The sequence below is a fragment of the Stegostoma tigrinum genome, chromosome 8 (assembly GCF_030684315.1).
Source record: "Stegostoma tigrinum isolate sSteTig4 chromosome 8, sSteTig4.hap1, whole genome shotgun sequence".
NCBI lineage: Eukaryota > Metazoa > Chordata > Chondrichthyes > Orectolobiformes > Stegostomatidae > Stegostoma > Stegostoma tigrinum.
Window position 1 is genome coordinate 54,604,881 of NC_081361.1, and position 14,309 is coordinate 54,619,189.

Consider the following 14,309-nt stretch of genomic DNA (forward strand, 5'->3'; position numbering starts at 1 on the left):
ACATGTAACCCCACCGTACTGTTCTGTAAAATCTTCCTTTCCGTTCTGTTTTGACACCATCGCCTTGATAACTTATTATCTCCCTACCTTAATTCGTTTGTACAGTTTTGAATTACTTTTCACTTTGGTTAGATCCTCGTCATGTGATTCTTACTCTTATCATGTGTGAGCCATTTGGTTTGTCTTCAGCACCATCCTATTTCTGAATTTGTGTAATTATTTATCGGATCATAGGGCACCCCTTCACTTGCTATTATGCTGTTTACATTATACACTGTTTTATATCACTGCAAAGATTTGTTTTTCAGCCTGTCGACACTATTCACACTATTTATTTATCTTCTGATCTCTCTGCATATAACCTCTGTGCCTGTGTACTTCCTCCACTTCATCTGATGAAGGAACAGCACTCCAAAAGCTTGTGATTTTGAGTAAACATGTCAGACTATAAGCCAGTGACGTGCCCCTTCTCACTTTGTCCATATGAAGACTGAATTTGGTCTCAATTTCCCAAATGTAGTGCAATAGGGGTGTGATTAACTGTAGGTGCTGGAATCTGTACTGAAATCAAAAAGTGCTGGAAATCACAGTGGGTCAGAATGCTGCATGATTTACTATGATTTTCAGTGTTTTTTTTTGTTTTCAGTCATGCAATGTTTTCGCTTAGTACAAAGTAATTAATATTGACATGAATTGGCCCCAGTCATGGATAGGATGCTGAGTTTCCTGCCTCTTGTTTTTTGAGATGAATTCCATGTTCAATTCATATCTAAATATCCTAATTTTTTGTTACAATCCAAAATCTGTTCAACCATAGCTGGTATGAAATAATTTTGCTCCTGCAATACTTGTTTGAACCAGTATCTGACAAGTGAATTCTTTGCAGATCTGATAGATAAGTGTGTAATTGAAATCTCATTAATCATATATTCCTGAACACTGTGGATTGATAATACTTTGTTTTTTTTATATAGGTTTTTGACCCTTTAAGATTTTCCCCTGAAAATTCAGCAAGCAGACACACACATGCCTTCATACCTTTTTCTGCTGGACCAAGGTAGCAACATGTGTCAAATATTAGTGAAATTAGAACCGGTGGTTGCTAATTTATTGCTGTTCCTTGCCATGTTATCTTTTTTTTTAATGAAGGCCTGGCTTAGCATTTATCACATGGGTGGGTTCCAGTTCACTGGAGCAACTCCAAATTCATTGTTAATCTTGACTAACACTTGATGTTGGGAGTTACTGCACAAAGATCACTTTTCAAAGGCAAATAAAACTGTACCATGGCCAGGTTGTTCTGGGAGTTAATACCTCCCAAACTAAGATCTGTTATTTAAAATTGTAGGCTCCCCATGAGTTGCAAAACTACATTTTCCATTGTGCAGATTAGAATTCAGGAAGCTTTCTTACAAGTTAGTCATGTATCTATGTCACTGGTGCTGCCAACTCTGTAATCAGAACATGGGGGAATAAGGTGCGGGATTGTATGCAATTTAACAGTGTGGTAGTGCCATAATCTCTGTTGACAGTGTTCATGACATTTGCAGAAATTCTTGTAAAACAGGTTCTTTGTTATGTGAGATAACAAAGTGTGGGGCTGAATGAACACAGCAGGCCAAGCAGCATCTTAGGAGCATAAAAGCTGACCTTTCGGGCCTCGACCCTTCATCAGAAAAGGGGGATGGGGAGAGGATTCTGAAATAAATAGGGAGAGGGGGGAGGCAGACTGAAGATGGATAGAGGAGAAAATAGGTGGAGAGGAGAGTATAGGTGGAGAGGTAGGGAGGGGATAGGGTTAGGGTTAGGGTTAGTGTTAAGATTAGGGTTAGGGTTAGTGTTAGGTCTGTCCGGGAGGATGGACAGGTCAAGGGGGCGGGTTGAGGTTAATAGGTAGGAAATGTAGGTGCAGCTTGAGGTGGGAGGAGGGGATAGGTGAGAGGAAGAACAGGTTAGGCAGGCGGGGATGAACTGGGCTGGTTTTGGGATGCAATGGGGGGAGGGGAGACTTTGAAGCTGGAGAAATCCACACTAATACCATTAGGCTGCAGGGTTCCCAAGTGGAATATGAGTTGCTGTTCCTGCAACCTACGGGTGGCATCATTATGGCACTGCAGGAGGCCCAGGCTGGACATGTCATCTAAGGAATCGGAGGGGGAGTTGAAATGGTTCGCGTCTGGGAGATGCAGTTGTTTATTGTGAACCGAGAGTAGGTGTTCTGCAAAGCGGTCCCCAACCATTTGTTATGTGCTATCTTTTCTAACAACCACAGTACACAAATTCTAAAAAGTGTTTAATAAATTGGAAAGTTACAACTTGAGGAACAAATGCATATATATTTAAAACGGGGGTATAATAGAAAGTCAACCACAGGTTCATGAGATGAGGTTAGAAAAGGAAACTATATTTCACTGAGAAAGTTTATAACAATAAACATTGTAGTCTTCCACAGCTGGATTCTTTCAGGTTTACTTGTCTTATTTGCATGTTATCCTTAAAAAGTGCCAGTGAGAGACAATTAGGAGATGAGGTTTGTTAGGAGACTCTATCCAGCAGAGTGGTTAAGGTCATTCAATTTTTGATAATAGCCCTATTTATGTATTCCCACAGAGGAATTTCACATAATTGAAGAGCTCAATTTACACAAATTTCTCTCCTCAATTTACATTTGACTGGTAGATTGAATGTGTTAAACTTAGGAATAAAGACTGAGGCAAACAGAAGCAGTCAAGGGCAAAACATAGTAAGATTTCCAGTAGAAGTTGTGTATAGCTCTTGGAGCTAAAGGCATCAAAGGGTATGGGGGAAAAATAGGAACAAGCTATTGTGTTGGATCATTAGCCATGATCATAATGTGTATCAGAGCAGGCTTGAGGGGCTGAATGAGTTATGTCATGAAATATGTTGGCCCATTTTTTATATTTAGGATTCTGTAGTGATCCAACAAAACACATTTTCTGATCTAAAAGTTTCTCAAGATGTTGGATTCAAGACTTGCCTTTTCTTTTGTAGGAATTGCATTGGTCAGCACTTTGCCATGAATGAAATGAAGGTGGCTGTCGCGCTGATTATTAATCGATTTGAACTGGAAATCGATGAGTCAAAACCACCACTTAAAATACCTCAGCTGATCCTTCGATCCAAAAATGGGATACACCTGAGGATTAAAAAACTACAATAATGTCAGCCTGCAAGAATAACTGAAATAACTGAGAAATAAGAAAGTAATAATATCAAAATCAAACAAATCAATCTGTAAGTGAGATAACTGTAGCAATATTGCTGTGGCAGTAAAGATTATTTTTAAAAAAACACAGCAAAACCTGCATTGAAGGAGTTTATTACCAGTCCCTACGGTATTATTTCAATAACATTTTCAGAGTGAAATCTCAGCCAAGGCTCAAATCGTCTTGGAAAATGCAAGTTTTACAATGTCTTTTGATTCCCACAGTTATATTTATGCTCAATTAGCCAAATAGCTCCCGTAGCATCTGGTGTTCATTATGAATTGTTTTAATTTGTTTCTATCTATTGTTGATGAACACCCTGGTAAACTTGATAGCCAGGCCGCCTCATACAATTGATGTATAATGATATCTACACATATCAATTAACCTATTTTGATTTAAATATTTTCACAAAATTAAGCAATGAGAGTAAATTACTAAGAGGGGCAACACCCCAATTATCACCTAAGTTAGTTAACAATCACTGGTTTATGAACAAAAATTGATTTTGTTTGAATAATTCTATTTCTTGGAAATGCAATAAGGATACAACAAAGTGGAACCATTATTACACATAACAGATGGGAAGAACATTTAACCAACATTACTGACAGCAATTTTTTTCTTCAATGCAACTACCACTTTTTGCTAATTTGGACTGAAATGCAATGTGAATCCGTCGATCATAGGAGGATGGGGCAGAATGATTGTTGTAGGATTAAACGAAGCTTATAGGCCTTTTTTTCACCCACGTAGCTCAATCTGTAATTATATTTAGTGCATAGTAATAGTGTATGTCCTGTCTTGTTGTTTGACACTAAACAAGTGTTCCCAGTTCTCTGGACTTCAATAATGCCAGTGGTTCCCTTCAGCAGCTTCATTACATGTCACCGAGTTTTCCCTTGGACTTCTTAATCTATTTTATGTGAGTCCCCAAACAAATCAGATAAATCTAACATTAATATAAAATTTAGACCAACATCTGAAGCGATTGAATGCAGCTGTCTGTATTTTTTTTCCAAATAAATGACTATTTTTTCTGAAAGGCAATAGCATTTTAAGTTTTGGTTGTTTCAGAGAAAAGTAGCTCTAAAAGGAAAATACTTTCTACATAAAGCAACACTTGATAAGTGACAAATTATTTAAAGGGTTAAAATATTATGTTTTTGTTAGGAAGTTTAATGGTAATAACATTAGACATTATCCCTGGATGGTGAATGAAGTTTGCTGAGGGTCATGCCAGGAGCAACATGAGGCAAACCCTATATAATTATTTAACACAGTCTGTAGTGAAGCATGAGGCCTAATGGAACAAGGAAATCTGTGATAAATAGGGATTTGTTAGTGGTGATTTGATTGCATAAATACGGACACTTGGTAATCAGTGGAGTGTGAGTTCCTTGGAATATGTCTAATGAAAATAAGGCTTTCATTAAAGATGTGGATTTGGACTCCGTTCAAGGACAATTATTTTCTGGTATAACAAAGTGTGGAGCTGGATGAACACGGCAGGCCAAGCAGCATCAGAGGAGCAGAAAGGCTGATGTTTAGGCCCAAAATATTAGCCTTCCTGCTCCTCTGATGCTGCTTGGCCTGCTGTGTTCATCCAGCTCTACACCTTGTTATCTCAGATTCTCCAGCATCTGCAGTTCCTACTACCTCTGAAATAATTTTCTGATATAACATTGGTAGCATAGGAGGGTTGAGTCAAAATATAAAGTATTGAGTTAAGATTGCTCACTACCATTTTCTGAAGGTGGATCTAAGGACCAATGGAAGAATGAAGCAAGCATGTAGACCTGGGATAGGTATTTGCCAAAAAAAAACAAGCAAGGCATGGCTTTAACACTTCTGTTATCATACAGAAGCAAGGCTAAAAATAACTTTATTTTTCAGAATTGGAGCCTGATCTTTTGAACACAGTTGAAGTTTTGGACTGATTATTAATTTTCATAATACAATTTATCAACAAGATGATTCATTAACTGCTGAGAAGGTCTAGTTAGGTTTTGACAAATTTAGAAAGACTGGATAGTACCACAGAAAATGTAGTTCAGTAGATTGTATGCACTACCGCAGAGATTTCTTTTGGAAATTTCCGAATTTGTATTGGCACTTAAGTGATTTAACTGTATGGGAGTATCAAGTATTAATAGATTTAATTCTGATGGAAGCTAGACTTGTAAATAAAATAGATCACTCGAACATTCTAACAATAATACTGAGAGCATGTGCTCCAGAACTACCCATGCACTGTGCTTGATCATTCTGTCTGTTGCTGTAAATTCCCTATTTCCTTTTTTGTCAGACACTCAGGCTGCTTCAAATCAAGCATGTTATTTAATGGGATAACCCCTCATTGACAACAGCTACTTCAGCAGAATCTGAAATAAAAGATTTTTGATTACCATTTCCTTGCACCTTAGGTTTCTGAAGTGGATCTATGTGTCTTCATCTCCATACACATTTATTCCATTATTTGTAAGCTGTTCAGTAGCTTGGAATAGTTTTTTTTAACTCTGTAGATTATTGCTGCCTTCATCTTTTCTTGGATCCTGTGAAAAATGTTCAATATTGGTAAGAATCATTTCTTGACAGTAAAGGCAGAATAAGGTAGCTCAGGAGCTTCTTTTTGGTTAAATGCACGTTTTATAAGCAGGATTAATGCTTATTACAAGTTTTCTTGCCTTTTTCAAACTAATTTTAGCAAAGTATGGTGAGACAAAAGCAAATAAATTGTAAAACAGTAAAATGTTCTTCTAACAGAGCCACAATTGACTTGCAGTACATGCCTGGGTCATTGTTTTGCTGAGAATCAGTTGGCAGAAAAGGATTTTCATGTTTTACAACTAACATTCAACCCAATATTGAAAATACCTTTTGACATTAATGGCCCAGAAATTATTGCAGGAATGTGTTGGAGGTAATTCTGAAAGATAAGATTTATATGCATTTGGATAGTCAGCATGGTTTTGTGCGAAGAAAATCATGTCTCACAAAATTGATTGAGTTTTTTGAGGCATTTAACCGAGAAGATTGATGAGCAGAGTGGTAGACATTGTTTACTTGAACTTTAGTTAAACTTTCGAAAAGGTTCTGCATGGTAGATTGATAGTAAAGTTAGATCACATGGATACTGGATGAGCTTATCATTTGTTTACAAAATTGGCTTAAGGGCAGGAGACAGGGAGTGATGGTGGAGGGGTGTTTTTCGGACTGGAGGCCTGTGACCAGAGGTGTTCCACAGGGATCAGTGCTGGGTCCACTTTTATTTGTCATTTATATCGATGGTTTAGCTAAGGATATAGAAGGCAAGGTCAGTAAGTTGACAGATGACACCAAAATTGGTGGTGTAATGGGCAGTGAAGAAACTTATCTAAGATTGCAAAGAGATCGTGACCATTTGGATCAGTGGGCAGAGGAGTGGCAGATGGAGGTTAATTTGGATAAATGTGATAAATTACCAAAATTGCATTTTGGTAAAGCAAACAAGGGCAAGACTTATACAACTAAAAGTAGGGTCTTGGGCAGTGCTGTAGAACAGAGAGACATAATTCTTTGAAGTTGATGTCACAGATAGACAGGGTGGTAAAGATGTTTAGCACACTTGCCTTCATTATTTATTGCCTTTAATTATGGGCGTTGGGATATCATGTTGAGGGTGTACAGTACATTGCTGAGGCTTCTTCTGGAATATTGTGTGCAGGTCTGGTCACCCTGTTACAGGAATGAAAGTATTAATCTGGAGAGGGTTCAAAAGAGATAACAAGGTGTAGAGCTGGATGAACACAGCAGGCCAAGCAGCATCTTAGGAGCAGGAAAGCTGATGTTTCGGGCCTAGACCCTTCTTCAGAAATGGGAGAGGGAAAGGATGTTCTGAAATAAATAGGGAGAGAGGGGGAGGCGGATAAAAGATAGATAGAGGAGAAGATAGATGGAAAGGAGACAGACCGGTCAAAGAGGCGGGGATGGAGCCAGTAAAGGTGAGTGTAGGTGGGGAGGTAGGGAGGAGATAGGTCAGTCCAGGGAGGACAGACAGGTCAAGGGGGCGGGATAAAGTTAGTAGGTAGGAGATTGGGGTGGGGCTTGAGGTGGGAGAACGGGATAGGTGGGAGGAAGGACAGGTTAGGGAGGTGGGGATGAGCTGGGCTAGTTTTAGGATGCGGTAGGGGGAGGGGAGATTTTGAAGCTTGTGAAGTCTACATTGATAACATTGGGCTGCAGGGTTTCCAAGCGGAACATGAGTTGCTGTTCCTGCAACCTTTGGGTAGCATCCTGGTGGCACTGCAGGAGGCCCAGGATGGACATGTCATCTGCAGAATGGGAGGGGGTGTTGAAATGGTTCACAACTGGGACGTGCAGTTGTTTAGTGGGAACCGGGCCTAGGTGTTCTGCAAAGCGGTCCCCAAGCCTCCACTAGGTTTTCCTGATGTAGAGGACACCACAACAGGAACATGGGATGCAGTATACCATGTTAGCAGATGTGCAGGTGAACATCTGCTTGGTGTGCAAAGACTTCTAGGGGCCTGGGATGAGGGTGAGGGAGGAGGCGTGGGGGCAAGTGTAGCACTTCCTGCGGTTGCAGGGAAATGTACAGGGTGTGGTGGGGCTGGAGGGGAGTGTGGAGCAGACTAGGGAGTGCCGGAGAGAGTAGTCCCTCTGGAAGTCAGATAAGGGTGGGGAGGGAGAAATGTCTTTGGTGGTGGAGTCAGATTGCAGATGGCTGACGTGTCAGAGGATGATGTGTTGGATCCAGATGTTGGTAGGGTGGTACATGAGGACGAGGGGTATTCTGTTTTGGTTTTTATTGCGGGGACGGGGTGTGAGCGATGAGTTGTGGGAAATGCGGGAAACATGGTCGAGGGCATTCTCAACTACTGAGGGGTGGATGTTGCAGTCCTTGAAAAACAAGGACATCTGAAATGTACAGGAGTGGAATGCTTCATCCTGGGAGCTGATGCTGCAGAGATGAAGGAATTAGGAATAGGGGATGGCATTTTTGCAGGAAGGTTGTGGAAGGAGGTGTATTCTAGGTAACTATGGGAGTTGGTGTGCTTGAAATGGATATTGGTTTCTAGGTGGTTGCCGGAGATGGAGACAGAGAGGTTTTAGAGATGGTCCAGGTGAACTTAAGGTTGGGGTGGAAGGTGTTGGTGAAGTGGATGAACTGTTCGAGCTCTTTGTGGGAGCACGAGGCAGCGCTGATACAGTTATCAATGTAACGGAGGAAGGGGTGGGGTTTAGGGCCTGTGTAGGTGCGGAAGAGGGACTGTTCCTCGTACCTACAAAGAGGCAGGCATAGCTTGGGCCCATGCAGGTACCCATGGCCACCCCCTATGTCTGATGGAAGTGGGAGGAATTGAAATTAGAAGTTGTTGAGTGTGAGGACGAGTTCCGCCAAGTGGATGTGGGTGTCATTGGAGGGGTACTGGTCAGGCCTGCAGGACAGGAAGAAGCGGAGGGCCTTTAGGTCATCTGTATGGGGAATGCAGGTGTATAGGGACGTCCATGGTAAAGATGAGGTGTTGGGGACCGCGGAATTGTAAGTTCTGGAGGAGATGGAGGGCGTTGGTGGTGTCACAGACATAGGTAGGGAGTTTCTGAACCAAAAAGGAGAAGAGTCCAGATAGGCGGAGATACGTTCGGTGGGGCAGGAGCAGGCGGAGACAATGGATCTACCAGGGCGGTCAAGTTTGTGGATTTTGAGAAGGAGGTAGAAGCGGGGGGTGCGGGGTTGGGGAACGATGAGCTTGGAGGCTGTGGGTGGGAGGGCACCTGAAGTGGTGAGGTTGTGGATAGTTTGGGAGATGGTGCTTTGGTGCTCAGGCGTGGGGTCATGTTCAAGGGGGCAGTAGGAGGAGGTGTCGGAGAGTTGACGTCTGACCTCGGCGATGTAGAGGTCAGTGCGCCATACTACAACTACACCTCCCTTGTCTGCAAGTTTTATGGTGAGGTTAGGATCGGAGCGGAGGGAGTGGAAGGCTGCACGTTCTGCGGGGGAGAGGTTGGAGTGGGTAAGAGGGGTGGAGAGGTTTAAGCAATTGATGTCATGATGGCAGTTGGAGATGAAGAGGTCGAGGGAGGACAGGAAGCCGTGGGTGGTGTCCAGGAGGAGAGGGTGCATTGGAGGAGTCAGAAGAGGTTAGTAGAGGGAGGGTTAGGCTCACTGTTAAAGAAGTAAGCGCGGAGGCGGAGACGGTGGAAAAAATGCTCAGCATCCAAGCGTGACCAGTATTCGTTGATGTGCAGGTGGAGGGGGACAAAGGTGAGCCCTTTACTGAGGACTGACCGTTCACCCTCAGTAAGGGGGAGGTCTGGGGGGGTGGTGAAAATTCGGCAGGGCTCAGTGTGGCTGTCTTCCCTGAAGCTGCTGGCTGTGGAGGTGGTGGGCGGAGCGACGTCAGCGTCGTCTGTGGACGGAGTTGCTTCGGTGGTGGGGGACAGAGTTACGTCAGCATTGGCGGTGGGCGGAGTTGCATCAGGGTTGGCAGTGGGCGGAGCAGCATCGGTGATGGGCGGAACACACCAGGACGTTGCTGGGAATTGAGTATTTGACTTTTAGGGCAAGGATGCATCGGCTGGGACCTTTTTCACTGGAGCATAGAAGGTTGAGGGGTGACTTCAGAGCTTTATAAAATCAAGCGGGGTATAGATAAGGTGAACACTAGGTGTCTTTACCCTAGAGTGGGGGATTTCAAAACCAAGGGGCCATATTTTTACAGTGAGAGGAGAACAATTTAAAAAAGACATGAGAGGCAACTCACTTTACACAGAAAGTGGTTTGTGCGTGGAATGAGCTTCCAGAGGAAGTGGTGGGTGCGGATACAGTTACAAGTTTAAGAGACATTTGAATAAGAAATGTTTGAAGGGATGTGGGTCAAGCGCAAAAAAGGTGGGACTAGTTTAGTTTGGGATTATGGTCGGCTTGGAGTGGTTAGATTGAAGGGTCCGTGTCTGTGCTCCATGACTCTACAACTCTATGACATGGAATAATAGGCAATATCAATTGGGCAAACTGTAGCAATCGAGGTAGGTGCATGTCAGTATATATTGAGAACGTCTCAACCAGAAAAATGAAAACCCTTCCTGTAAAGAATGTTAGAGGAACTTGAAAACAGGAATTTGTGTTTTTAATTACGTCTTATCTTTGTGTGTGTTTTACAATTGTTAAGAATATTATACAAGAAGCACTTTTCAGTTCCTTGAACTAGCCAAACAGCCTTATCCCAGGGCAAGAGCCTGGCTTCAACTTGAAGACAAATAGTTGAAGTAGCACCATTGAGAAATGATAATTTAAGACAATTCTTCATCTTTTGACAAGTAACCAAGTACATTAAAGAGCACTGAGCTGTTTTGTTGCAAAAATACACATAATCTCTTTCTCTACTTAGTATTTTTGATCATTGTCCATAAAATAGATCATTTGTTTGTGGTTTTGTCTTTGTACATTAGACATTCTGCTCAGTTTAAAATAACATCAGGTAACAAAACGAGAATCATGAGATAGGCAACACAATAAAGAAGAAATTTACGCAGTTGTCAAAACTTGCATGCAAAGTATTACAGAATATATATGTATGTATGTATTCTATACATAATATATGTGTGGATCTGAGCAGAAGTAGCTATAAGAGTTGAAAGGAGGATATACAAACTTTTTTTTGGAAATGAATGATATGATATAAACGAATGATATAAATGTTCACACTGGAAAAGGGAAGCCGTAAGGGTGAAGTAATTGCTGATGGAATGTTCTGAAAGTATAAGTAAACCACATCCGTTTGCTCCAATTATCAACTTATGTGTCACAACTTGCAATTTCCAGTAGATTCATGAAGCATGATTTGCCTTCCGTAAATCCATGCCAACTCTATCCAATCCTGTTTTCCTGAATGCTCTGCTTTCTAATCTTTGATAATCGGCTCTAAAACTTGCCTCACTACCAACGTCAGATGAAAAAGTCTGTAAGTACCCTGTCTCAACTCCTTTTTGAAAATAGTAGAGTTACATTAGCTCCTCTCCAATCCATTGGAACAATTCCATAGTCTGTAGAAAGCTGAACACTATTCAGTGCATCTAGAGCCTCTTCTTCAAGTGCTGTCAACTGTAGATTACTGGGCCTGAGGAGTTATTGGATATAGTAAGAACTGCTGATGCTGGAGTCATATATAACACGGTGTGGAGTTGGACAAACACAGCAAGCCAGGCAGCATCAGAGGAGCAGGAAAGTTGACATTTCAGATTAGGACCTTCTTCAGAAACGGGGAGGAAGAAGAGTCCCAACCCAAAACGTAAACTTTTCTGCTCCTCTGATGCCGACTGGTCTGCTATGCTCCTCCAGCTCCATGCTGTGTTATTTCTGAAGAGTTATCAGCCTTTATCATCAATTTCTCCAACACCATTTCCTTCTGTTCCACCCTTTCAGTAGGTCCTGTATTCCCTAACATTTCTAGGATATTATTTGTATCCTCCTCTGCGAAGCCTGAACCAAAGCATTTAATTGGTCTGCTATCTCTTTATTCCCCACTATAGCTTCCCTGTTTCTGATTGTAAGGGACCTAAATTTGTCTTAACTAACTTTTTTCTCTCCACATGTCCAGAGTACACTTTGGCTTTCCAAGACTGTATGCTGAATTTTACCAGAAATCAAGTATCATAAGAAGCTGTAAAACATAAGAGCAGGATTAAGCCATTTGGCCCATTAAGTCTGCTCTGCCATTCACTCATGGCTGATATGAAGTCAGTTCAATTTTTGTCAGTTTCATAGCTGGTTTCCATATGTAAGCCCTAGTGTGTTTCCTCATATTATTCTCCACAGCTTGCCTTAGTTAGCAACGCACCACATCTCTTTAGGATCCTACTCCAGCAATCCCCCACTCAGCAATGGACCCTACTGGATTCCTAAAATCATTTTTAAGGCATCAAATCAAGCACTGCCAGCCAAGTACTGATCTCAACAGTGCATTTAATAGGAGGGTAATAAAAGGAATTGCTTCTGAGGGGTCATAGGTGACACAGCTGACATTTCATCTTAAATACAAGTCACATGTATTGCTATTTTACATCATCTGATTGATTAACAATTGTTGTAATTGCAGCTGTAAGAACCAAGCTACACAGGTTAACTGCCTTGAGTGTCATCCCATCTTTCCCTAACTCCTAGTATAATATATTCTCATTGTTCAATGTGGAAGCACCACATACTGGAAACAAACAGTTAAAAAGAAAACAAACTTTGTTTTAACTGGCACGTAATGAGCTGGCACTCTCTATAAACTGGCAGCAATTATATACCTAAAGTACTGGAATTTTGCTGTGTTTTCATGATATCTGTGAAATCCAAGTAGTCAGTTGAGGGTGTGGGTGAGAAGGCTCTCTGCCAATAGGTTTTATTTAAGGCAAAATTGCACTATTATTTAAATGGTTTATGCTGTAAATATAGTATAACCGTAATTTGGATATCCCCTGCATTACATTTCTATTACTTAGTGTGCATTTTTACATTGATTATGTGGACCTCTTGATCAACTGGAATATTTGATCAACCAGTACACTTGATCAACCAGTACCCTCCTGCTCACATAGGTGCCAATTAGTAAAAAGTTTGATGTATTCACTTTTATTCAGCAACAGCAAAAGAAGATGATGGGATAAACAATGCTGTACCCAAATATGTACAAAATACTGCAAATGCTAAAAATGGTTAATATTTCTTCTTCTGTACAGAGGTGACTCCCAAAGTTCCGAGTCAAGCTTGACACATTAACTCTGTTTCTTCCTGCACAGATACTACAGACCTGTTGAGTTTCTCCAGCATTTTCTGTTTTAATAAAGGTAAGCTGTGTTTGCTTCTGAGGATACATAGGGATTGTTTATCTTCTGACTACAGTCAATCAGTGATCACTACTCAAACCTCCTGGAACTAAGTATCAATTTGCTTTTGTCTGACTTACGTCCAATACTGCTCCATTCTAATATGGTGAAGGTGACTTAAATCCTACTCAATGTTCTCATCTCCATCCTCAGAAGGCAGTCGTCACTCTCTCAGTTCATCAGCATTGCTCACATCCCCTTTCTAACTCCAGATGTGCAGAGCACAATATGCAAGGATTGTGCAGCATGTTCTGTCTGAAGTGTAATGCAAAGATCACCAGATTGATTCAAGCATCAGAAGCTAATCTTCAGGAGGCCTAGCATCCACTTCACAATGGCCATGATGGCTGCACTGTATTTACATTTGGGCTCAGTCAGGGCTGGCATAATAGAGCCATAAGCCATGGTTGCAGCGGATAACCTGGACTCGCAATGACTATCCTTGATAGACATCCAGCCCTTGAAATGAAGCAGGAACCTTAGGGTTCTCAAGGATAAAGGCATCACTGCAGAATATTCTAGAATACCTGGAACATACTGTTGAGATACAAAATCAGTGATCATAGATGGTTGTAAATCAATGGAATGAAACTTATTTTTCCTGATGAAGTCAGCTTTGCTTTAGTACTCTCAGTGCAACGTGTGTGTGGTGTATAGTGCCCTGTCCCTGGAGGCACCAGCTATGCCAGCTAAGCCTACTTCCCAGGCTACAGCACTGAGATCTTCATAGGCAACTGAGGTGATATAACATAAATTGAATTAGTAAAATCCTTGAAACAGTACTGGAGTGGGACCCTTGGAAGCACAATGGGTAAGCTCAATTGTCACTTTGGCAGCCTCCAGGACAGTATGGCCAAATACCTCTTCGGGTGGCAGGTCCTGTTTCAGCAATTATACAGTGTCCATGGACATTCTCAGTCCGGAACAACACTGCACCTCGTTCAGCTGGTGAAAATGGTGTCGAGAGCACTAGACTGTACCCAACATGTACATCCTGAAGGCACCTACTTCTGTAATTTCTTTAATAGCGGTAGCTCAGCAGTCACCATAGATTGCCACTGGTCTTTGCAGTTCTATTTCTTCTCAACTTCTTTGGCCTCATTATTTAAGGGAGGATGTTCATACATTGCTGCTAGTTAGTTCAGTTGGCTGGACAGCAAGTTGGTGACACAGAGTGATGCCAGCATCATGGCATCAGTTCATCTCTGG

The 14,309-nt window shown here is 41.6% G+C and overlaps 1 protein-coding gene across 7 annotated transcripts in view; it reads left to right on the plus strand.

Annotated features, from left to right (window-relative positions):
• The window catches only part of LOC125456413 (cytochrome P450 4B1), a 72,909-nt gene extending 68,178 nt beyond the window's left edge, over positions 1–4,731 (plus strand). For 3 of the 7 annotated variants that reach the window (XM_059647885.1, XM_048539486.2, XM_048539485.2), the window contains exons 11-12: positions 975–1,057; positions 3,013–4,731. In XM_059647885.1, the coding sequence (XP_059503868.1) occupies positions 975–1,057; positions 3,013–3,181 (252 nt within the window). In that variant the 3' untranslated portion in view covers positions 3,182–4,731. Of the gene's footprint in view, positions 1–974; positions 1,058–3,012 lie in introns of those variants that run through there. The other 4 variants (XR_007248445.2, XR_007248444.2, XM_059647886.1 and 1 more) reach the window with 4 other exon arrangements.
• Positions 4,732–14,309: the final 9,578 nt, after the last annotated feature.